This window comes from Leguminivora glycinivorella, chromosome 5 (genome assembly GCF_023078275.1).
Source record: "Leguminivora glycinivorella isolate SPB_JAAS2020 chromosome 5, LegGlyc_1.1, whole genome shotgun sequence".
NCBI lineage: Eukaryota > Metazoa > Arthropoda > Insecta > Lepidoptera > Tortricidae > Leguminivora > Leguminivora glycinivorella.
The window spans coordinates 1501549-1527545 of NC_062975.1; the positions used below are offsets into that span (position 1 = coordinate 1501549).

At 41.4% G+C, this 25997-nt stretch overlaps 1 protein-coding gene across 1 annotated transcript; it reads right to left on the bottom strand.

The window, feature by feature from the left end:
- Positions 1-15834: 15834 nt before the first annotated feature.
- On the bottom strand, positions 15835-16739 carry LOC125226424. The gene is made up of 2 exons (XM_048130407.1): positions 16112-16739; positions 15835-15871 (listed from the first exon to the last, which is right to left on the bottom strand). The coding sequence occupies exon 1, from the start codon at positions 16737-16739 to the stop codon at positions 16134-16136; it is 606 nt and encodes a 201-aa protein (XP_047986364.1). The 3' UTR covers positions 15835-15871; positions 16112-16133.
- Between the last annotated feature and the right edge of the window lie 9258 nt (positions 16740-25997).

A 25997-nucleotide genomic window follows, 5' to 3' on the forward strand; every position in this document is an offset into this window, starting at 1 on the left:
TAGCCTTCTCAAAGATTTTAGAGAGTACTGGCACTAAGGCAATCGGTCGATAATTTTCAATGTTAGCTGTGTCTCCTTTTTTATAAACCGGCTTTACAATTGAATACTTTAATTTATCGGGAAATTTCCCAGTTTCTAAAGACAAATTAATTAGGTATGTTAAAATGTGTACCAGTTCGTATTTGGATTGTTTGATTACATTAGTTGCGATATTATCATAGCCCACGGCCTTAGTATTATTCAATGAAGTAATAATATTTAGGGTATCTTGTTCAGTAAAAGGCATCAGAAATAAACTGTTTGCGATCCTCTTTGTGCCGGTTTCCAATCTCTTTGAAAAGTTTTGTCTTAACATATTTGTAGAATTGACGAAGTGATTGTTTAGCTCCTCCGCGAGGTGAGAAGCCTGGGTAATAATTTTGCCATTTATAACAAGTTTGTTTATGTACCCATTGTCCTGAGTAGACATTACTTCTTTTTTGACAACATACCATGAGGCTCTGCATATGTTTTTACTGTTACGTATAAATTTACTATTTATGTTTTTCTGTGCTATGCTGATACATTTCTTCAATATTTTTGAGTACTTGGTATATTCTGTTTTACTTTGGTCTGTCTTGGTTTTATAGTATTTAAGCATAAGCCTTCTTTTATTTTTTGTGCTTATTTTTAGCCCTCTACTAATCCATTTCAGTTTTGAATTTGTATATACCTTTAAGTTCACAACAGGAAAACACAGATCATAAAAAAGACATAGGTCGTCATGAAATTTGTCAAAGCTATAATGAATATCTGCTGTTTCGTATACTTCAGAGAATGACAGACTTTTTAAACAATCTTTAAATTTTGAAATGTTTTCACTACTATAGTCTCTTTTCGCAATTTCTATAGGCTTAAAATTTTTACGAATGGGCTTATTAGTTATACTAAAGGATAACATTTGAGCTGTGTCATGATCAGAGAGGCCAAGTGGTAAAACTGTACCAGTGGCATTTTTTATATTGCTATAGATGTGATCAATACAGTTTTTGCCTCTTGTAGGTTCAGTAATATGGCATTTGAGGTCAAGGTTAGATACTAAGTTTTGAAGGTACGTAGTGCATTTATTCGGTTTCATTAAATTTATATTAAAGTCGCCAGCTAGAACAATTTTGTGTTTGCTATATTTATTTGAAACTATATGTAGTAAGGATTCAAACTTACTGAAGAAAGTACTCATATCAGAAGAAGGTGATCTGTATATACAAATTAGTAATAAATTTATAGCGGATATTTTTATGGCACAGCATTCAAATACATTTGATTCGCTTAATTGATTAATAGGTTTAACAACTTTAAAGTCAGTGCCCTTTCTTGTAAGAATACATACTCCCCCCCGTTTAGTTTTCCTACTAAAGTTGCTAGCTAATTCAAAGCCATCGATTATAACATTTTTCTCCTCACCTCTTCTTATAAACGTTTCTGTTAGGCAGATTAGATCTAATTCAGTACCTGATTCCGATATTTCTGACAACACTATTTCGAGTTGATCCTTTTTTGCAAGAACGCTGGCTATATTTTGGTGCAGGATCCTATACGTATAATTGTACTTTTTGTGAGCTTTAAAATTAACGTTATTTATGTCAGGAACGAAAAAATGTTGCAGGCTCTTCTTCTGTTTGTGTAATGTCAATGATATCATTACATGTTTGATAAGGTATTTTAAGAATGGTCGTCAAAAGATCTAATAAGTCATTGTATATTGTAATAAATGCCTGACGATTTACATTACCAAAACGAGAATACATGTAGCCATCATATGATAAATTCAAATTTGAGTCCAATAAGTAGGTATAGTTATGTGTCAAGTTATCTTTATATAAAATGTCATTGAATATTTCTACACGTTTGTTGAATAAATTAGAAAAAGTTGAAATCCTGAACGTAGGCAAACAAATAATGATATTAGTATGTTGGACTATAGCAAGCTGTTCTCTTATATACTGCACCAACTTATAGTAATCCACACTATTTTGAAAGTCTTTGTCCCCGATATAAAATATGCAGAAATCGGATAAGGTAAAATCTTGCAGCTTACTAGGAAGGTTATGAAAAAGTTCACGTGTCCCTGCTCCTGGTGTTAGATAAACACACACGTTTTCAGCAGGAAATGTCTGTTGTATTTTTTTTAGCATAAAATTTGATTGGTTGCTAATTACACATAGTTTTGAATATTTTAATGGTACGACCTTATCCATTATAGAAGACCTTTGGTTATCACTTTGCATTACATCAAAATGGGGCATTTCGGACCGATTTTCGTCATAGGCGTTATTAAGATCGTTGTAATGTAGGTGATCATTTCTTTTTGTTATGCTCTCTATTCGATTAGCGATGTTTATGATTTCCTTCTCTACAGTTTTCATTAGGTTTTCTAAATCATTTATTTTAAGTTGCATCATGAAAAGATGTTTTTTACAGTCTGTTTTTTTGTCAGCATCATGACCGGAGTGAGGGGAGGATGGCGTTGACGAGGCATTTATTAACAGGGAGTGCCTCTGCTTTTTTTTCTTAACATCTGTCTTAGTTTTAGTTTCTGCCGTTGTGGAATAGCATAGGGATTGTAGTACTTTAGTTTCCCTAGATAGCTGGTCTACTTTCCTATGAAGCTCGTTATTTTCGATGATTTTATTTTCGAGTTCACTTTCTGTACTTGCAAGTACAATTTCAAGAGTAGTTATTTTTTCGTAAAGTTCATGAGTACTTGCACATGAACAAGCCTCACGAGTCAGACCGTCCACGCTCTTGCATAACTTGGCAGTCGGTGACAAAGATTCAGTCGATGACTCGAGTAGCTCGTTGAGAGTTGTATTAGTAGTGTCCGTAATCGACGATCCATTTGGAGAGTTGGGTGATGTTGGTTGAATATCTTTATTTTCAAGTGGTTCGTCTATGCTCGACTTCTGTGACGGCGATGACGACGACAACATGGTAATTTTATCTGGAGTTTTATTGTTGTTGACTAATGGCGCCTGATAGTCCAGTGACGAATTGATATCTTCTGTAGGCAAGCAACTGTCTCCTTCATGCAGTATTCTGGAAGTAGTATTATTATTATTCTGTTCAGAATCGTGTGAGTCATTTGTACCCTGTATATCGGTATTAACATTTGAACGAGGGCTACAGTTGGATTCATTTAATGTTTTGTTATTGATGTCTATTTTATCAGGGGATTCCCGGCGCTCATCTAGTCTATCTTGACAGCCAGGTGTTTGAGGAGACGTCAATGGTTCTCTTGTTTTTTCATTTGACACTACTTCAGGGAATGCTTTTTGTGTAAGTAAGTCACTTTGATTTTTCCCACTAGTCCCAGGTAGTGGGGAAGTGGTAGTGGTAATTGCATCATTTTTCGATAATACACATATTCGGCATTTCCACTGTTTCCTGGTTTCGAGTGTTCTTAACCGGTGCAATTTTTCAGAAACACCAGCACAGTCATATTCATACCGTTTCTTGCAAGTAGAACACGCAATAGTGTTTTTTGAGTCTACCGTAGATTTACATTTGAAGCAGACTACCATATTTGACATATTTCGGCTGGTTGTAGTTGTTTTGGTAAGCTTTTTAGATTGCATTATGATTTTGTTGTATTTAACTACTTTTGCAAAAATCGCGAAGTTTCACGGTTTCGGAACGCACCCTTTTTGTCCTGGTCACACAATTCCTTATCTGCGCAATACGGTACGTCAAGCTGTCAGTTGTCAGAACTTCGTCCAATCATCTGCGCGTGGTGTGCCTTGTACCGTTAGAACGAACGGATTATTTGTTTACAATGGTGATTTTAAATATAAAACGGCTAAAAACTATGTCTTACCGTTGCTCTAAGATGCCAAAATGTGTCTCTGTGCAGTTGAAAATAGCGTGTCTTCACTTAAAAAGCCGTACGCTTAACTTGTGTATGCACGACAACGTCAGGGGTACGTATTTAATATTTTTTTCTAATTAAATTGCCTTGGAGCACTTTCACTGAATGTTTACATGGCCAGGGTTGCCAGGCTTCCTGGCTAAGCTTCAAAGCCAAAAGAAAACGTTTTTAGATTAGACATAGTATGGGATAGCTACGATAAACGCAGCTTGAAACGATCAACAAGGGAGAAACATGGCCACCCAAGGCTTCAAACTATTACGAGATGGAGCAATATCATAGATAGGCTAATCAGATTCTACTAAAGTTTGCAATTATTTTGTATGATAGGTAAGTGTGTAATAGTGAAGGTGATCCACCAAAATGTTGTAATTTGATAGTTGCAGAATCTGTTTAAATAAAATGACAATGCACATATTGTTTCAGATCAAGGGTCCTTACGCAGCAGTGAATGAGTGCCGGAAGAACCTCTTTACTAGAAAAGATCGACACTTGGAAAACATAACATACCTCCTTTCGAGGCTGCCTTACTTCATCATATACTGCCATTTGTCTAAGACTGGGGCTAAAGACATGCCAACCACACCCTTGCTGCTGACGCATTAGGACACCACGGACTCCACTGCCAGTCTAGTGCTGGCCGAATTTTGTGACACGCTGCACTTAACGATTTAATCCGCAAGGCTCTCGGCACAGCGAACATACCGACAACCCTCGAACCTGTCGGCTTGTCAGCAGCAGACGGAAAGCGGCCTGATGGTTGCTTGCTTTTGCCTTGGTTTCTGGGACGACCCTTGGCGCGTGACCTGTGTGGATACCTTGGCTCCGTCCAACGTCTAACGTTCGGCCCAGAAACCAGGGACTGCTGCTGCAAAACGCCCAGTTTAAACGCGCAAATATGCATTTTTAAAAAACAACTACATATTTGCGGCAATTGCATTTGAAACATTTGGACCATGGTCATCAGACACCAAGCAGTTCGTGAAGGAAGTTTCCACCAAACTTGTCTGGGTGTTTGGTGACATACGCATAGGCTTTTACATTATATTTTTTATTTAAAGAAAAAGCAAACAGTTGACATTTTTGTTGACTTGAATTTGCAAATCATAGATGAATATTTTTTTTTTATTTATTTACCATTAAATTATAATTGTAGTACCAAAAATAAATTCTTTGTTATTAATTTACTCGAAAACTATATCAAACATGACCTAATAGCTAAACCGGGTCTAATAGAGTTTTTAAAACGCACACACACACACACACACACACACACACACACACACACACACACACATGCATTCCCCTTTCTGCACTTCACATACGCGTAGTTACATAGGTACTGCAATATAATTTAAGTTAAATAGTTTAATACTAATTTAATATTAACTAGAATAGTTTTAAAATTAATTAGAATAGGTACTTTTTGTTTGCATTGTTTCAAACCTAAGCCGCATGGCCTGTTAATCCGTAATTGCTTGGTTTCCACGGGACAGGCTTCGCCTAGTGTGGGACCATAGAACTAATTGTCTGTAAATCTTTATGTTAAATAAATATTTCATTTCATTTCAAATAGAGGTATTTTAAAATTACGCTCGCGCGTCTTAAAGTATTTTTTTTGTGGAACTTAACGTTTGTGAAGGTGGATAAAAGTTATATTTTTTATAATCTATAATAAATAGGCTTTCATAACATATTTTTTATTTATAGAAAAAGCAAACAGTTTGTCATTTATGATGACTTGAATTTGTAAATCATGGATGAAAATTTCAATTTTTTTATTTTTTTTTTTATTTTACTTACCATAAAAATTATAATTTTAGTACCAAAAATGAATTCTACGTTATTGATTTACTCGATAACGATTTCAAACATGACCTAATAGCTAAACGGGGTCTAATAGAGTTTCTAAAATAAAGGCATTCTAAAATTACGCTCGCGGCGTCCCGAAGCCGCGCGTCTTAAAGTAATTTTTTTGTGGAACTTAAAGTTAGTAAAAGTGGATAAAAGTTATATTTTTTATAATCTATATTAAATAGGCTATCATGTCATATTTTTTATTTATAGAAAAAGCAAACAGTTGGTCATTTATGATGACCTGAATTTGTAAATCATGGATGAAAATTTCAATTTTTTTATTTTATTTTATTTTATTTACCATTAAATTATAATTTTAGTACTAAAAACGAATTCTACGTTATTGATTTACTCGAAAACGATACCAAACATGACCTATTAACTAAACGGGGTAAGTTAGAATTTTTCAAACCAAGTCGGGTGAAGCGGTACTTTGACCCCCCCTCCCGGGCCCCAGGGGGGAGGCTCCCGAAGGCTCCCGATCTTAATCGGCTTATTTTGATATAAGGAACAACTGTGCCAAGTTTCATGCTTTGGTCAAAAAATTTAAGGTTTTGCAATAAACTCCCCAGCTATTGGGTTGGTAAGAAAGTAATGAGCGAATCATAACCAATATTGTAATTTTTATTTAATTTATTATTTTAATCATTTATCAAAAATATAACGGCCTTCGTTATCTACTACTTGTCTCCATCGTTCTGGTAAAGAATGAATAGCATCGGCGAAGAAGTTCTTAGGTTTAGATTTAAAAAACTCAGCTATGTACTGTCGTAGATGGGCTTGATCATCGAACTTTTTTTCATGTAAGGCATTGCTTAGAGATCTGAACAATGCGTAATCCGTAGGTGCCAAGTCTGGAGAGTACGGTGGATGAGGTATCACTTTCCAACCTAGCTCCAATAGCTTTAGCCGAGTCACTTTTGCAATGTGTGGGCGAGCATTGTCGTGTAAGAAAAAAACTTTAGCATGCTGTGGACGATTCTGACAGATTTTTTGGTTTAAATTTTCAAGCTGATTACAGTATACTGATGCGGTAACAGTCATTCCACTTGGTAGGAGTTCCCAGTGAATAATACCATGAATATCCCACCAAACGGAGAGCATAACTTTTTTCGGGTGAGGCTCTGTTTTTGGTGCCTCTATTCCTTTTTCGTTTGGAGCTAGGCACTGACGTTTGCGTGTGTGATTTATATATAAGGGCCTGTTCACACTAGCGATTCTTTTCGGCGATTTTTGGGCGATGCGAGATCGCGGCGAGCACGCAACGAGCTCGCCGCGGGTCGTCGCGGCATCGCAGCAATTTTTTATCGCGATTGTAACGCCGCGTACTCGCGGCAAGCTCGCCGCGATTTCGCTGTTGTTATATTTACGGGCTTTCATTATTCACAAAATGGACTCTAACGAGGAGATACTTTTAGCTGTGTTGCTCAGAAGGCGATTAAATCGAAAACTAAAATCAAACCGTAAATTTTGGGACTACCGCCTAGCAGAAAGTGATTATAATATTTTGTGCTCTTTCGCAAGCGTGTTGAATGTAACCCAAAATAGTACATTTCGTTATAAGTGCGACGTATTTCTTCTATAAACAATTAATTATCAATTTCTGATGCCATTTTAGCGTAACGGGATGCAAATGCGTCTTTGACTTGAATGGTAGCATAAAGTGGGTAGATTAGATTGTCTACCTCATAAACAATCGCGGCAATATCGCAGCTTGCTCGCCGCGTGCTCGCGGCGATATTATGCAATAAAATAATCGCCGCGATGCCGCGACGACGAAGGTGCAAGCACAAATTGCTTACCCTTAGAGTTGGTCAAAGGCGCCTAGCCTTCAGAGATAACATACACTAGAGAAATTTCGACGGGTACCTCGGCGGTCGGGGTGGTGTAGCGGTCCAACACGTCAGCCGCGTTAGCTGATGGAGACCCGGGTTCGATTCCCGGCTTCGCCACCAGTGGGCTTGATCGCTTTTTCTTTAGTGTATGGTATCTATTTCAGTTTATAAGTTTACAGAAATTGTTGTCAACAATAAACACAGCTGTGAATACAGATAAAGAGCCAATAACCTAAACACAAAATTAAAATTTTGAAAAAACCCCCGACCGCGTCATAGTAGACCGATTTTCATGAAACATGGCTAAGAACACTCCCGACTAACTCAGCTTTCAAACAAAAAATACATTTTTTTCCATTTTTTATTTTCTGGGTCGGCGCAGAAATGGTTTCACTCGTTCCTTACAGGCAGAAAACAATATGTGGAGATACAGCTGGAACAAGGGGAACTAGCTACATCGCAAACTAGGCAAGTTGATCGAGGAACGCCGCAGGGTTCAGTTCTAAGCCCGTTACTGTTTGTCTTGTATACGGCAGACCTAGTAACCAAGATCAGATATTGTGGGATGCATCTATACGCTCACGACACACAGATGTACCATTCGTTCATGCCACAAGACATGACCTTGGCTATAGAGGAAATAAACGACGATCTTCAAGCAGTAGCAGAATGGTCGTCTAAAAATAATCTGGTACTCAACCCATCAAAGTCGCAGTTCATGGTAATGGGAAATAAATGGCAAATACAAAAGATAATAAACCAAAAACCTGAAGTTTATGTAGGAACGGACGCTGTGCCACATGTGCCGTGTGCAAAGAACCTTGGTCTTGTCATGGATGGGGAACTGAGATTTGAAAGTCATGCTAACACTAAAATACGGAATGCTTTCTATCGCCTTAAAGTTCTGTATAGTTTCAGGAAATACTTGTCAGAGAAAGTAAGGGAGACACTAGTAGAAGCACTGGTATTATCACCCTTCAACTATACAGACATTGTGTATGGACCAAGGTTACTTGCATCAACCAAGAAGGCGATACAACGGGTGCAAAACGCCTGTACACGGTTCTGCTACAACATTCCAAAACGAGCACACATTACGCCTTATCTCAATAACAGGGGTATCCTAAACATGAATAGAGACCAGAAGAGACCTACATCTGGCTTTTACTTTACGCAAAATAATCGAGACTCATAAACCGCTTTACTTGTATGAAAAATTAAAATGGACGCAGGACGCACATAAAAACCTTTTGAGAACTCATCGACAGAACTCATTGCTGGTCCCAAAACACAGAACCAAATTCTACAGGGGGGGTTTCAAATACGCAGCCACAAAGATATGGAACAACTTACCTCCACCATTGAGATGTCCCATGTCTTTGTTTAAATACAAGAAAATGGTAAAATTATACCTGCTCGATTTACAAAAAGGAAACCAACCCCAGTAGATATAATTGAATAATTTATAATTAAACATTTCTATTTTTATTTATTTTATATATATTTTTAATTATTTTATTTTTATTTTTAATTATCATATCGTCCCATTAGCATACAAGATTACATATATATTACATACCTTTATGTACAGATACTCACACGCGCACTCACACACACACACACACACACACACACACACACACACACACACACACACACACACACACACACACACACACACACACACACACACACACACACACACACACACACACACACACACACACACACACACACACACACACACACACACACACACACACACACACACACACACACACACACACACACACACACACACACACACACACACACACACACACACACACACACACACACACACACACACACACACACACACACACACACACACACACACACACACACACACACACACACACACACACACACACACACACACACACACACACACACACACACACACACACACACACACACACACACACACACACACACACACACACACACACACACACACACACACACACACACACACACACACACACACACACACACACACACACACACACACACACACACACACACACACACACACACACACACACACACACACACACACACACACACACACACACACACACACACACACACACACACACACACACACACACACACACACACACACACACACACACACACACACACACACACACACACACACACACACACACACACACACACACACACACACACACACACACACACACACACACACACACACACACACACACACACACACACACACACACACACACACACACACACACACACACACACACACACACACACACACACACACACACACACACACACACACACACACACACACACACACACACACACACACACACACACACACACACACACACACACACACACACACACACACACACACACACACACACACACACACACACACACACACACACACACACACACACACACACACACACACACACACACACACACACACACACACACACACACACACACACACACACACACACACACACACACACACACACACACACACACACACACACACACACACACACACACACACACACACACACACACACACACACACACACACACACACACACACACACACACACACACACACACACACACACACACACACACACACACACACACACACACACACACACACACACACACACACACACACACACACACACACACACACACACACACACACACACACACACACACACACACACATACAGTCGCCGTAGCCTTTAGTGCAATGTATGGCAGTTGCTGGAATCGTGGACGACCTAGCTAGGGGCTAGTCTGAAAATCAGCGCTAGATAGCTTTAACTGTCTAACTAGCACATGCTGAGACTCGTACCCATTGCCTAGTTTCTAAGTGTATGTACTTTCGTTTATTATTATTAATTTTTTTTCTGTTCTGTAAATGTAAATGTAGTATTAAGTTATTAAGTTGTACAATATTCTTAGTTGTGGCAATAAATATTTTTTTATTTATTTTATTTATTATTTTTTATTATTATTTTTGCACTTTGTTGGCGTGATTGATATACATATTGGTACCAAATTTCAGCTTTCTAGTGCTTACGGTTACTGAGATTATCCGCGGACGGACGGACGGACAGACAGACATGGCGAAACTATAAGGGTTCCTAGTTGACTACGGAACCCTAAAAAGCTAAATCGAAATCGGTTCATCCGTTCGGGAGCTACGATGCCACAGACAGACACACACACAGACAGACAGACAAACAGACAGACAGACAGACACGTCAAACTTATAACACTCCTTCGTTTTTGCGTCGGGGGTTAAAAATACGTACATACCTGAGAATGTCCTTTACGAAATGGTTTTGCTTGACAGTATGGCAGCTATTTCAATCGAATTCGTAAGGTCGAGGAAATACTGCCAATTTGTTAGCCAAAACATGACATTATTTTTTATACTACGTCGGTGGCAAACAAGCACACGTTCCGCCTGATGGAAAGCGGTCATCGAAACCTGTGGACGCAAGCAACTCAAGAAGCGTGAGGGATTGTAAGACACAACATCGCTTTCTTAGCATTTTCAGAAGTAAGGTGCATTAGGCCTGATTTAGACGGCGTGCGAACTCGCATGCGATTTTAGTTACACAGCGGGCTGTTGAGGTTACATACAATTTTGCACAACCATCAAATACCGCAATGCAATAAAACTCGTATGCGAGTTCTCGTGCCGTCTAAATGGGCCATTAGGGTAATTCCGAAAGTCGTCTAGTTACGAAAGTCGCATTAATAATCACCATTATTTCCATCATATCAAGATTCCCCTATCGGAATTATCCGAGCATTTCTGTTATTCGGAATTATCCCAATGCAGCTTATATAGAAGAATCTTATTTCGAAAGGAACATTCCCGTGGAATGCCTCATATTTGGTAAACTAACCGAACTTATGTGCTGACGAGAGGCAAAATATACTTCGTTAGGAAGATGCCGTCTTTGGGCTGCGGTGTACCGTATCGATAAACAGTAAAGTTGTCGATAATTGAACAGATTGTAAAGGTGCTTACACACTATCATGGGTGGCACGTATAAGATAAAGGGCACTTCTGTAGATACTTTTTATTGATTCTTGTTTAAGCTTTATTACTAAGTTCTTGCTGTTTTTTATGGTATTTTATTTATAACTATTAACTATTACACGAACACCTAGTAAGGTACAGCGGGGCAAATCTAGATTGGGGGGCAAATGTCACTAGTCCATTTTTTTCATGTTTTACAATGTTTGCATTATTAAATAGTGTCCACCGGTTATACCTATTATGGTAGGCGTGTTCAGTGGATACATGTAGAACTTAACTTCATAGTGTAATAATGGAATAAATTGATTAGTTATAATTTCCCCCCAATCGAGATTTGCCCCGCTGTAACTTACTTTAGATAATCTACCTTAGCTGAAATATACATTTTAAATATAATAATATATACTTAAACTATACATAGAATAAATAGAACAACACAAATTGGCCCTAAACAGTCATTTACTTAGGCCCACTTGCGCCAACCACTTAACTCAGGGTTAGTGGGCTGTCATCTGTCAAATTCCATATAAAATGGTGGGTTAACCCTCGGGTTGACCCGCCATTTTCGTTGGTGCAAGTGGCCCTTGGTAATAAATAAATAATAAACCATGATATATTTTACCATGAACGTATTATGTCTCAGCCATTATACCCAGTTACTATACCTAATATTAATAGATACGTTCGCACAATTACGGTTCGCGAGGAACTCAATGTTCCACGAAGCCGCAAAGATAATCTTAATGGCTGTTCATAATCGTTGACTTGATTCCTTGGTATTAAACCTATCTAGGTGTATAAGTATACACGGTGTATAGCGTTCACATTTCAACTAAAATGTTAAATTATAACCAAAATGTTATAGGTATAAACTTTTCTGGATGCCGCTTAGTTTAAGAGTTCATCAGTTCAGATTCGATCTATCAGAGCATAGGTAAGGGAATAGTTGTGGTAAATCAGTGTTGTCGGCGTGTCCCATCTTGGCCAAAATTCCTTTGACCCCGTAATGGCCTGTGAACACCCCCGTTATAATTTGGAGTTGTCTTTTGCCTAGCTTCCCTAGCTTTTTGCTCCATCCAGGGTCTACCCTCTGCATAAAGAGCTTTGAATGCTTCAGACCAACCAGGGCATCCCACTCTTTTTGGTGACTAGCCTTTGTTTGGTCTTTCATAGCCATTCTGATGGTTCCTTGTGAAAGGCCCACATAAGGTTCCGGACCTATGAAGTTGTCTTCAGATCCGGCCTTGGCAAGTTCATCAGCGTTTTCATTGCCAATGAAGCCTTCGTGCCCCGGTATCCATACCAGTTGCACCTTGTTTTGCCTTCCAAGCTTGTTAAGAGCTTGGATGCCGTTTAATACCAGTCTAGAGGTAACTCTGGGCGATGTGAAGGCTTTGAGTGCCGCTTGACTGTCGCTGAGTATATAGATAGTCTTACCTTGGATTTGTCTAACTATATTCTCATGTACACAGGCAATTATTGCATATGTCTCGGCTTGGAAGACCGTGGCATAATTGCCCATGCTGATACTACCACTGTAGTCATTTGCATAAATGCCTGCGCCCGTACCAGATGCCATCTTGGACCCGTCTGTATACCAGATGATGGTGTTGTCATCAGGGGTGGGTGTCTCCAGCCCCTCCTTCCATTCGGCTCTAGTATGGACTTTGGTTTTGAAGTTTTTGTGGAAGATGAATTTCGGTTGCATTTTGTCGCAGCCCATACTCATCAGCCTTCCCATAGAATTGTTGTATTCCATGCTTGTGTGTTTAGTCTTCGGCATGCTATCGCTCCAGAGGCCTGTTAAAGCCAGCCGGTGTAGCGATTTCAGTGCCTCAGACTGTATCACTAGATGTAGCGGCGGGAGATCCAATAGTACCTCCAATGCTGCTGTTGGCGTCGTTCTGAACGCACCCGTTATAGCCATGCATGCTGTCCTTTGTACCTTCATGAGGACATCCTTGCATGTGCTCAGTAATGTCCTTGGCCACCAGGCCAGGCTTCCGTACAGGATTATAGGTCTCACCATCATGGTGTAGATCCACCTTAGTACCTTTGGGTTTAAACCCCATGTTTTGCCGTAAGCTGACCTACACATTCCAAACACTCTAAGTGCCTTGGCTGTGGTCAGTTCGACGTGTCTTTTCCAGTTCAGTTCTTTGTCTAGTGTTACCCCTAGATATTTCACTTCATTGGAAAGTTCAAGTACCCTTCCATAGAGCCTTAGTTGCTCCATGCCAGTAAGGGCCCTTTTCCTGGTAAACGGTACTACCACTGTTTTGCCTGGATTGATGGAGAGTTGTTGGTGGTTACACCACCTCTCCACTTGCCTCAGTGCTGTATTCATGATTTCTGACACCGTTCCCGGGAATTTCCCGTTTATGAGTATCACTAAATCATCTGCATAACCCACTGTATATACTGGGCCCTTATTTAGTTCTTCCAAAAGTGAGTTCACTACCAGGCTCCATAGAGTCGGAGAGAGAACCCCACCTTGTGGACAACCTTTTGTTGCTGTGGCTAGTAATTCTTCCCCCATGAGGGAGGACTTAATTAGCCGGCTGTTCAACATATTACCTATCCAGCGGCAGATGGTAGGTTCTATGCCATGTTTGAGTGCAGCATTATTGATTGCACCATATGTGGTGCGATCAAAGGCACCTTCGACATCCAGAAATGCAGCAAGACATAGTTCTTTGTTTTCTATGGCCTGCTCCGCTCTAGTTGTCACCAGGTGTAGTGCTGTCTCCGTGGACTTGCCCGGCTGGTATGCACATTGCAAGCGGTGTAGTGGATGTCTCTTGAGCGGACCATCCCTGATGTGTCTGTCCACCAGTTTCTCCAAAGTTTTAAGGAGAAATGATGATAGACTTATGGGCCTATATGATTTGGCTTCTGTGTAATCCTCTTTGCCTGGTTTGGGCAAGTATGTTACCTTTACTAACCTCCATGCACGTGGTACATGTCCGAAGGCAATACACGCTTTGTACAGTCTACTCAAGTGGGGTATAAGTACGTTAGCGCCTTCTCGTAGTAGTATGGGGTAGATTCCATCTGGCCCCGGGGCTTTATATGGCTGAAATGTCGATAATGCCCATTGTATTTTGTTGTGGTCTACTACCTTTTTCGACGTGTCCCAATTATGCCTGGTCGTGCGAGTGCACTGTTCCGTAACACTAATTGGTTCATCGTCTGGTACACTCTGATTTATTATCGAGCCTGGAAAGTGTGTGGCACACATCACCTTGAGGGTCTCTAGCCCCGTTTCAGTCATTCCACCATCACTCCTTCTAATAGAGGTGAGTGGGACTGACTTCGTTGTGGCTAGTGCCTTCGTGAGTCTCATGCCTTCCGGAATGGAACCGATTTGATCGCAGTGGTTTTTCCACGCTTTCCTTTTCGCTTTTCTCACTGCCTTGCTATACTCTGTGAGTTTTCGCGCGTAGAGCTCAAAATCATTACTTCTTTTGGCATCGTTAAAGACAGCCCTAGTTTCTTTCCTGAGTTTTGCTATCTCCGGATTCCACCAGGGTACCTTCTTCGCCAGGATTTTCTTTTCCGGGCAGTTATTTGTCCAAGCCGTATGGACGGCTTGCCCTATTTTGTCAGCTTCAAGTTCTATGTCAATAATAGAGTTTAGCTTACCATTGGGGTTTCCCAGGTCCGCCTTAAGGTCATCCTTGAACGATAACCAGTTGGTATTCCTGGGATTCCGTTTTAGTATAACTTCTACTTTGATCTTAGTGGTATACCTAAAGCATATATATCTATGGTCCGATAAAGAAATCTCCCCAGAGACATGCCATGAACTAACTTTATTACTTGCGTTGTTGGACGCTAGCGTTATATCAATGACCTCACCTCGCCTAGCATTGACGAATGTCGGCTCATTGCCTTTATTCAAGAGTTGTAGTGAAGAGCTTACCAGGAATTCCAGTACCTTCTCTCCTCTTCTGTTGACATCCGAGCTTCCCCAGATGACGTGGTGTGCATTCGCATCGCAGCCGATGATCAGGTCAGTGTTCGCCCGGCTGCCGTAGTCGACGAGATCCCGCAGTTGTGTGGTGATGGGATCCGCCGCCTCGTAAGGAAGGTAGGCTGATGAGATGACTAGTGCCTTACCCCCCTTTATTCTGGATCTTGACCGTGGTCAGATCCCTGGAACAGAAAGCATTTAGAAGCATAGCATCAATGCCGGTTTTAACATAAATACATGTCCTCATATTACTTTCGGAGCAGATATACAGTATCGTCCCGCCAGTACCATTCAAGCCTCTTATCTCTCCCTTGTAAATATATGGTTCCTGAATAAGGGCAATGTCGAACTTGTCGCTTTTTAGCTGCCTGGCCAGAAGGGCAGTGGCGGCCTTATTGTGTTGTAAATTTATTTGTACACACCTTAGCCCCTCCATTACGGCGGTTAGTGTTTGGTGGTGCTGAGATCAGCGGCCACCTCCTGGACCGTGTTGTCGCAGGACATGGGCGAAGTGGTGCCCTCCAGGTAGAGTTCTTCCAGACCGCGCAGGTCCTCCGAGCCCGCCATCGACGAGATCGGTGACGACTCTCGGGCCCAGCGCAGCCCAGCGAGACTCTCCCCGACTAGCACCACTTCCCCCGCCTCCGACCGGTCCCCAGCCACCTCCGCAGGAGCGCCAGGCGGCGCGTCCCGCTCCGGGGCCTCCCCCGTCGCCGCCCCCGCGGCGCCCGCAGCCTTGTCGGCCGCCGAGTCCCCCTCCCCCCCGTCCGTACCGGGCTCCACCCCAGCCTCTTCATGCTCACGCTCCTTCCCCGTCTCCAGGAGCTTGAAGTGGCTGGTGTCGAGCCCCGAGTGCAGAACGTAGCCGGCCTCCTTGATGACGTCAGCTGACACCTGGTCCATCAGGACGATGCGCCTGGTGTTCAGCTCCGACATCACGGTGCCGACCACCTTCCACTCGTCGGTGCGGAGTTTGGGGTTGCGCCTCTGCATCACCCGCAGAGCCAGCGCCACGTCCTGACTGCCATCAATCGCCGTACGCCAGGCCATCTTGACCGGTTTCGGCAGATCTTTGGCAGCCACGACTTTCAGGCGCCGCCCGCCGATCTCTCCTCTTCCGATCACCGAGCGGAGCCATCCCACTGCGTCGCTTCCTCCGCAGGTGATGTGAAGCGCACCCCCGTGACAGCACCTAACGTGATGTCAGGCATAGGATCGGCCGCCTCGTCTAACGCCACGAGCAGGACGCTCACTATGGCCGACCTATGCTCCAACAACACCTTCTCCTCTGGAAAGGTCACTGGGACGATGGCCATCTTCTCGCTCGCCGCTACCTCAGCGAACGTCCCCCCCACCCTTGTTCGCTTGTGGTCGCCAGCGAGCAGAGAAGAGTCGCCACTGGCCCCCAGTGACCTCTTAGTTGCCTGCCTCCCCGCCCCACTAGTGGAGGGTCCGGCCCCCTCTTGCGCGTCTCGGTTCGCCCGCGCCTTCGCACGCCTCTTCTGCCTCCTGGTTGGGGCTACTCCTCCACCCGACTGCGCATCCACACCCTGGGGTGCAGTAGCGTCGTCAATGGCGCCCGGAGCCGCCCCACCAGAATTTGGAAGCGGCACGTCCCTCCCGCAGTTGGCCGTTGCTCCGCGGCCCATCCCCCAGCACCAGCGCTAGTCGGCTCCCCGAGGGGTGCTTGCTTTGCGCCCCCACTCTTCAACCCTAAGGGAAGAGACGGGTTGGTGCTGTTGGGATGGCCAGCTCCGCCGTGGCCCCTACGCTTGGCCCCCGTCCTAGCGGACGTCCACGTGTTGCCGCTGCCAACGCTCGTGGATCTGTCACAGACAGCCCCACTAATCGCTGGTGCAGCAACCTTTGCGCTATGCGCCTTCGCCTCATCCCGTACGGGTACGGCGTCCCCTCCCCCCGTCGTTACAGGTACTTTTGTATCCATAAAAAGACAATGAAAAATTTCAGCAAACTGGTTCCCCACCCACCACGGAGCCACACATTTGGAATGCATTGAAGCATTAGGGCTACCAAGTCTGCTATAGTAATCCAGGATGCGTTGTCTGTGAATCCGCACGGTGCCAAAACCCTGGTCAGCTCCTCAGCCGACGCAGTGAATCGTGCTCCGCCGATTACAGACCCCTACACCCCAGAGAACTAACCTTGTGGCCATCTGACTGGACACGGCAGCCGATTGATCCTAGCTGGCTAGACTAAGACCGCCCGTGTGAGATGAATATGGAGCCAAAGGAGCTTCGCCTAACAGGGATAACGACCGCAGACCCCTGCTTCGCCTAGACTCCCAGGATCTCCTTCTCCACCCGTACGGGTCCCCGCGCACGGCACAAACACGCGGGTGGCATTCTACCGCCTCCCATCCTTCTTTGTGGATGGGAAGCCCGCTGCGACATGCCACGTCATCGCCTACGGCTGATTATAAGGGATACGGATCGTTGTTTGCCATCACCATCCCACCCCTACTAGTTGTGGTAACTCCATACATCAGAAATGCCTGTTAATTGTAGTGACATCTAGCGACAATCACGCGTGAATCACGAGTCAAATAGCGTAAATTATCAGTACTACTCGATACTAGGTGTCAACAGTGTCTCGTCTACCAAAAATTTAATATTAGAACAGTTTACAACTTATATTACAAGCAGAAGGAATTGAAAACAGAATACGATTAATACTATTGTAATATGTATTAGCTAAAAATTGGTAAGCATTGGACTCTTCGTTCGTCGCGACATCTATTGACAAGTAGCAATACTTAACACGTTCACTGCGGAGCCGCATTTTGTGAATTCGCTCTCAGTGCGTTACAAGTGTTACAACCCATGAAAGTCCTGTTATTGAACTTTTTCTCTGTTCGGTACAAATCAATTACAGCCTGTAAGAAGGGTTTCATTTTTTACCTAAAATAGCTTTACCAGATAAACATTTATGATTTTATATTAAATTTTATTTAAACAATGTTTATTCTAATAACTAATCTACACTATACTGTCTGCGCCGAAGTTGATGACTGTTCGTTTAGATTTTATAGATGAATTAATCAACAGGTCAAATTTGACTTGTACCGCACAGCCAGATCGGGCACAGGTAAAAATGTCGATGATTTAGTAGTGATGAGGAAAATAAACGAACTACTATATCGATCCAATTCTTACTTTCTTTACCTTTAATGTAACCTGATTTTTATATGCAACAAAATGAACTTTTCACTTACAGGCATTTTCAGAATTTGGGATACCCCAATTAGCGAAAGTTGTTAACAAAAATTAACTCGCTGTCAGTATTGTGACGACAAGTAGAGTGTCGCTAGATGTCACTACAAATAACCCGCATTTTCTGATGTATGCAGTTACTACTCTTCCTCCCTTATTTATTCCTCTATGATCAAAGTCAAGAATATTTTGAACAAATACTAACCCTTTATAGGGCACAGGTCTCGAAAACCTGTAAGATTATCTTTTTGTATTTTTTCTTGCACAAAATTTTTAGGACTATTGGATGGCTATGAGGTCTGAATTCACTAAAACGATACGAACTAAAACTATATTAAACTAAGAATTAGGCCGCTATTGATATAATATTACCTACTGCCAATTTTAGTACTATGTAGTAACTGGAAATATGTTTTATAAGTACCTCTATTTTAGTTCCCATTTTTTGGAAAACATCATTACAATAAGTAAAATATGCTTCACCGCAAATAAAACCGAAAATGGAATAAATTATTTCATCAATAACAAAAATATCTTGTGAAAATACCTTTCCGAAGGTTTCCGCTGTATAAATATTTACAATCAGAATAAATAAATAACGTGTCGTTGATTTCGTTAAAAGTATTATGTTCGGCTTTTTTGTTGACGGAAATATACGGCAAAGTTGTAGGCAAAAGTTCGCTTTTCACTGCCATTCCCGATCCAACAATATGTAGTGAGCCGGCAACAAAATTGTTGTGAGAAGAATTGTGATTCAAAACAGTTATTCAAAGTTACAAGTTTTGTTTGGTAGATATATAGGTTTCGGAAGTATGTCCAGCGCTATACACCGTGTTTTTATTGTTTTCCATTAAGTTCGACACGCAGTTAGGTTTATCATTAAGAACCACCCTGTATATCGCTTTCGTTAAATTCGAAAAACATTTTTTTTTTCGTTTCCATACATAATAAATGAATTAATTGGTGTGAGAGGACCTTAATCTTAACATTGAAGTCAGTGTCAAGTGTCTGAAGGCAAATTTCAAAACAAATAACATAAGGAAGTGGTAAGGGACGCCACACTAATTAATTTCAGTATTTTTTTTTATAATTCGATAACCGTAAGAGTTAGGACGCTAGTTTCTCAGAGAAATTAATTTGTTTATGAAAAGAACCTTTCCTTACAGTTAACGGCATTCAATAAAAACAGAGTGTATACCTGTTGTAAACAACACGCTACATTTTAGAGCCTTTTCACATTACTTACTAGTGCTACCTAAGGGGCCATTTACAAGGTGCGAGAACTCGCATTAGTATATTAGATTTGTGTGCTGAATTGTACGAGTTAAAATTGTTAAAATAGCATGCGTAATTTGCGCACCGGAAAAAGAAATTTAGTCTTAATAACTAAATTGTGTCAGAGGGCAAATTTTTTTATGAATTCAATTATTTGACACCGCAAAATGCAAACCGTGGCCCCGGGCGTCCCGTACATTCATGGAAGCGGTCCGTCGAGGTTAAGCTATGAGCGGCCAGAGTTGAGCTGGAGCGAGGCCACGAGGCTCGCTGAAGATAGGAAGGCGTGGCGCGGGCTCGTGAAGGCCCTTCGCACGTATGGGGTGCCTTAGGCCGAGACCACATTTTTTTTTTGTTAGCCTATTTGAGTGTCCCACTGCTGGGCAAAGGCCTCTCCCCTGGCTCTCCATGACTCCCTGTTCTCTGTTTCCTCCAGCCAGTTCTTCAGAAAGGCGTCAATATCGTTTCGCCATCTTTGCCTGGGCCTGCCCGGCCCACGCTTCTTCGTCGGCATCCACTTGGTGGCTATGTTAGCCCATCTATCCGGATGCATGCGATAGACGTGGCCGGCCCAGTCCCATTTAAGCCTGGCGGTTTTTTTGCCAACATCAGCAATGCGAGTTTTGGAGCGCAGCGTAGTGTTTCGGACTCGATCGGTCCTTTTGACACCTAGAATGCTGCGCTTCATAGCGCGTTGGCAAACCTTCAGTTTGGACTTCTGAATCTCTGTGAGTGACCATGTTTGGGCGCCGTAGGTTAGGACAGGCAGAATACACATGTCGACGAGTTTTTCCTTCATCATATGTTTATCATAGAAATACGATCATATATCTGTCTGCCTCCTTTTTACTCCAATGTGTAGAAAAAGGACGGCATGTTGCCTATGATCATATTTCTATGTTTAACATATGATAGTGAACTATCGGCCTTAGGCACTACACCAACAATAGAGACACACCACTTTGTATTTTGTCTCTCTCGCTTCATAGCCGATGTCAAGGCGGATAACATGAAGGGTCCCTAAAACTTCTCTATAAGCTTATCGCAATTCATTACGCGTCTAAGTTTGTTCCAGCGAAGTAATAACGTTTCGGCGGTGTCAGTTCCCTGCTTGTCGCTTATTTCATTTATATTAAGTATCATATAACACGATATATACTTATACTTACGTACCTACTACCATAGCTGGGCACCGTTAATCAAACATTGAACTTCGATAACCGCTAATCTGTTACTAAAAAAGTTAACTTCGTTAATCGTTAAAGCGATACATTCGACAAATTTAACGTAAGTTAAAGTAAATCGATCGTAGTCAAACGTCTAGCTATTCATACAAAAAAAAAAGTGTTTACTAATAATGTCCCCCGCTGCCTAGCCGATATTCTCAAAAACTTTGACAGTTCGTTCCGTTGTACAAGTATATTAAAAATACCACGCTGAAGATTTAAACATGTGAAGTGTTTTAAAACAAATTATTAGTGCATAATATGCCATACAACTCTTTAAATAAAGTGCTTTGAACATAATAAAATAAAGACATGGCTTAAAGGACTAGTATCCAGTCCATAAACTTATTAAAAAAAGGTATTTTTACTGATATTTGAATTTAGAATATATCAAGTCTTATGGTTCAATCAACATTTATATACAGGGTGGGGCCTGTAACAAAGGCGAAAAATTGAACTGTAGGCTGTACTCCTTATACTGATCAACATTTGTTCAGTGACTTTTAAAAATTATGAAGTTTTTAAATTTTAAATTTTTCATACAAAATAAAATATTAGATGACGTTGTCGTCACACTTTACTTAACAGAATTGCAATACATTACCTCAATGATCAGTATAAGGAGAATACTATAAAGTAACTGTATATATAAAGTAACTCCCTTAACAATATGTCAAATATTTCACAACTTTCCTAGAGCACTCGAGAACCCTCATTTGTCTAACCCGACTTTTTATGAGTACAGCAACCGTCAAGCGTCGTCATATTAACGTCGTGGACAGCTGGCGGCCGGATGCTCTTAAAATAGCTCCCCTCGCCTAGCCGACGTGACAATCGTCGACGCTACGCGATCAAAACGCAGTCTGGCTCTATGGCGCACCTATGTACTTCTATAAGTGGGATGACAAAGGAGAACTGTCGAATATTAAAAGTGAGACCAAACTGGACCAATGTTGTGTCATTTCAGAAATGATGTAATGATAACGTGAATAATTTGTTTGTCTAACTGTTTAGTGTAGTGTTTTTGAGTTACTCTTAATTTTCACCCCATAATGAATTTTTGAAAAAATTCCCAGCAGCAATGTACTGTAAACGTGGTTGCGATGACAATCATTGACAACTGTCAACGAGCGTTGAACGCGAGTGTGTTTGCATTACGTTGCGGGCCGAATTAATTTGTATGGATAAAAAAAATATTTCAATTTTAAGTAAAAGTTATCTAATTCCATTTTTTATGTTCTATACTCACCACCGTTAAGAGGTTCGCCCGTATTAGGTTTACACTCTGTATATTTTGTGGCGTAAGCGGAATGGTAAGGTCTGTGGTTGCGCCTCTACAGAAAAGCGATAACGCTGATAACAGCTACTACGATATGTTTACGAAACGTAAGTGAGTGTCATGTTGGCTAGGTGCCCAGGTGCCGCTCCCTACATGCATCATACTTCAGATATAATTAAAGCGTGAAAGATCCGACGATACACCGACTTGGTTTTAAGATAGTCACACACTACACGTATGCGGCAGGATAACAGGCCCCGTAGCCGAATGGCATTTCTCCGACGCCAAACGAAAGCGATACGCCGCTGGCTCTGTCGCGCCAATACGCAAGCGCGATAGAGATAGATATCTACTAGCGCTTCGTTTCGTGAGCGTTTCGTGAGCGATTGTGCCATTCGGCTAGCCACCCTGATATCATACCATAACGTAGAGTAGATATATAAAGATACAAGCTTTCGCCGCGGCTTCGCTAGCGCTAAATTCGAAAATTGAGGAATGCCCCATACAAACTTCCACCCCCTATTTTAGGGAAGTGGGGAATTAGAAGGAGACAAAAAGTAGCCTGTGTCACTTTCCATCCCTTCAACTATCTCCACTTAAAAAATCACGTCAATCCGTCGCTCCGTTTTGCCGTGAAAGACGGACAAACAAACAGATATACACACTTTCCCATTTATAATATTTAGCATGGATGCGCTTAGATATAGACAAATCTGCGTGCGTAGTCGAATGCACAAACGCTTATGAAACGCTCACGAAATTTATCTCTATCGCTCTTGCGTATTGGCGCGATTGGCGTAGCCGAACGACGCCAAACAGCGATCATCTCTTCGCGCCAATACGCAAGCGCGATAGAGATAGATATCTACTAGCGCTTCGTTTCGTGAGCGTTTCGTGAGCGATTGTGCCATTCGGCTAGCCACCCAGATCATCTTTCGCGGCGTTTCGTTTTCGTTTCGCGTCGCAGAAATGCCATTCGGCTACGGGGCCTGAATACATAGTTTTCAATATATAGTTTTCATATTATAATTCTATGAGCTAAAACACATACCAGATAATTTATAATTGTTGTGATGGTGAGGATTTTATTTGCGTAGGTATATAATGTAATGAAGCAAAATGTTTGTAACACTAACAATCCGCATTAAAATTAAGGTTATTCAGTTTATAAAACCTACTTTTAGATATAGACGGTTAAAGAAGTTGGTCACTAGAAGAATACGCGAAATTTCCATTTTCTATGGCATGGTAAACATTTTTAAAAGAGTTTGAATAACTAAAAATAAAAACAGATAAAATATCGTACCCCGTACACTCCGTACAGTGTGTGAGAAGCTTTATACTTTTTAAACAAGAAAGTTTTAAGTCGCAGTTCAAACGCATTCAAATTCAAATCTTACACGAACCGCTTTAAACTGAAGATAGGTATCCAAGATAGTTTAGATTATATCCAAGACTTCTATTTATTTTGTCATTTGAATAAAAATGTCGTTTATGATAGATATCATGTTGACAATCAATCTCCTGACCGTCTCGCTCATACCAATCCTATCCTATATTTGAACGAGTGCGACCGAAACAGTTGAGTATTATTGAAGATTTTTGAATGTCTAAAATCTTATTGGTACTTAGTTGTCGAAAACCCGCTTTTTCCATAAAGTGTTGGCGCGACGTCAAGTGGGTGATAGGCGTACGAGCAAGTACGCGTTGGATGGTCGACTACTATGCGCAGCGGTTTTTACGCGTACTTACGGTGACACACAATCGAAAAAGGTGGTCGAGCCATAAGTACGCATACCTGCTCGTATCGTACGTTTATCACCCACTTCAGACTGCGTTTCGATCGGCGTTTAGCGTCAATGATTATCAGCTCGGCTTCATGGCTTTACGAACCTTAGCTCGGACCATCGAATATGAAACTTATAAACTTCTTTATACACAAGGGTATAAAGAAGTTTATAACCAGGTGCTCCATGACACCATTGCACCAATCTGTCGCCAGCACCGCTACACTTCAACGGCCAAGTCACACAACATCCATACTAATATTATAAATGGGAAAGTGTGTGTGTCTGTTTGTTTGTCCATCTTTCACGGCAAAACGGAGCGACGTATTGACGTGATTTTTTAAGTGGAGATAGTTGACTGGATGGAAAGTGACATAGGCTACTTTTTATCTCTTTTTATATCCCCCACTTCCTTAGAATGGAGGATGGAAGTTTGTGGAGAGATTTTCGAATTTAACGCGAGCGAAGCCGCGGGCAAAGGCTAGTTAACTATAATAATAAAGAAATCGCAGTAAGGAACTTTATGTAGATTTCATTACTTTTTAGAGATAAACAAGCAGCTCCATCGAGACGGCTATTTTTTACAGAATGTTTTTGGTGGGATATACATAGGCATAGGTATATAACACTAACAAGGTATCTATTGTCTTAGTCCGTTTTCACATTATCCGATCCGATATCGGATGTCGGAAGGATTTAAATGGAAAAAATCCAAGATAGCGCCTGTAATGTATGGGGTATCAGTCCTACATCCGATATCGGATCGGATAATGTGAAAACGCATTTAGTCTCATTAATTATTACTTATATCAGAGTTTCACTAATTATTTCCTTTTATTCATTTATTATCTCAGTTTAGGTTTATACGAGTACCAAACGAGTATAGTATACGAGTAGAAAATATATTACCAAAACAATACAAACTATCATTAATTTATTATAAAAACGTAATCCAAAGTGCCACACCTGGCGGCCTAACTATCGGCGTTGTGTCCAAGACGAAGCCTGACCGACGAAGCTAGCAAGTCTCTCTACATGTTAGCTGAAATACTGTCAAACCATTCACTGTGATTACTCAGATTATTATAAGCAAAATGATCTTCGAATGAACTTTCTGGACAATTGAAACCAGCTCGCCCCTTCAGCCGTGTCCCGTTGAAAATCGGAAAGATTCTTTTCCTTAGCACATTAAATTTAATGTTTAGTAATAGTGACTTGTTAACCGCACTAAGAATAGAGAGGATACTTATAAACTTATGATACTTTGTATGTGTACGTTGTTAATATTCAATCAGGGCTGTGGCTCCTGACGAGGGTATTAATTAACTAAGTTCGATACACGTGTTGTAAATCGTTACCTTGGTATACGCACGAGTGTTTTAGTCCATTATTAATCCGTGTTGATATGTTGTTTACATACTGAATATTCTCGAAGTACTTAGTTGTTGTTGATTTTGAAAACAAAAGGAAGTTCTGGTAATACTTGTAATGCTGGGATTAAATTTTCTTTT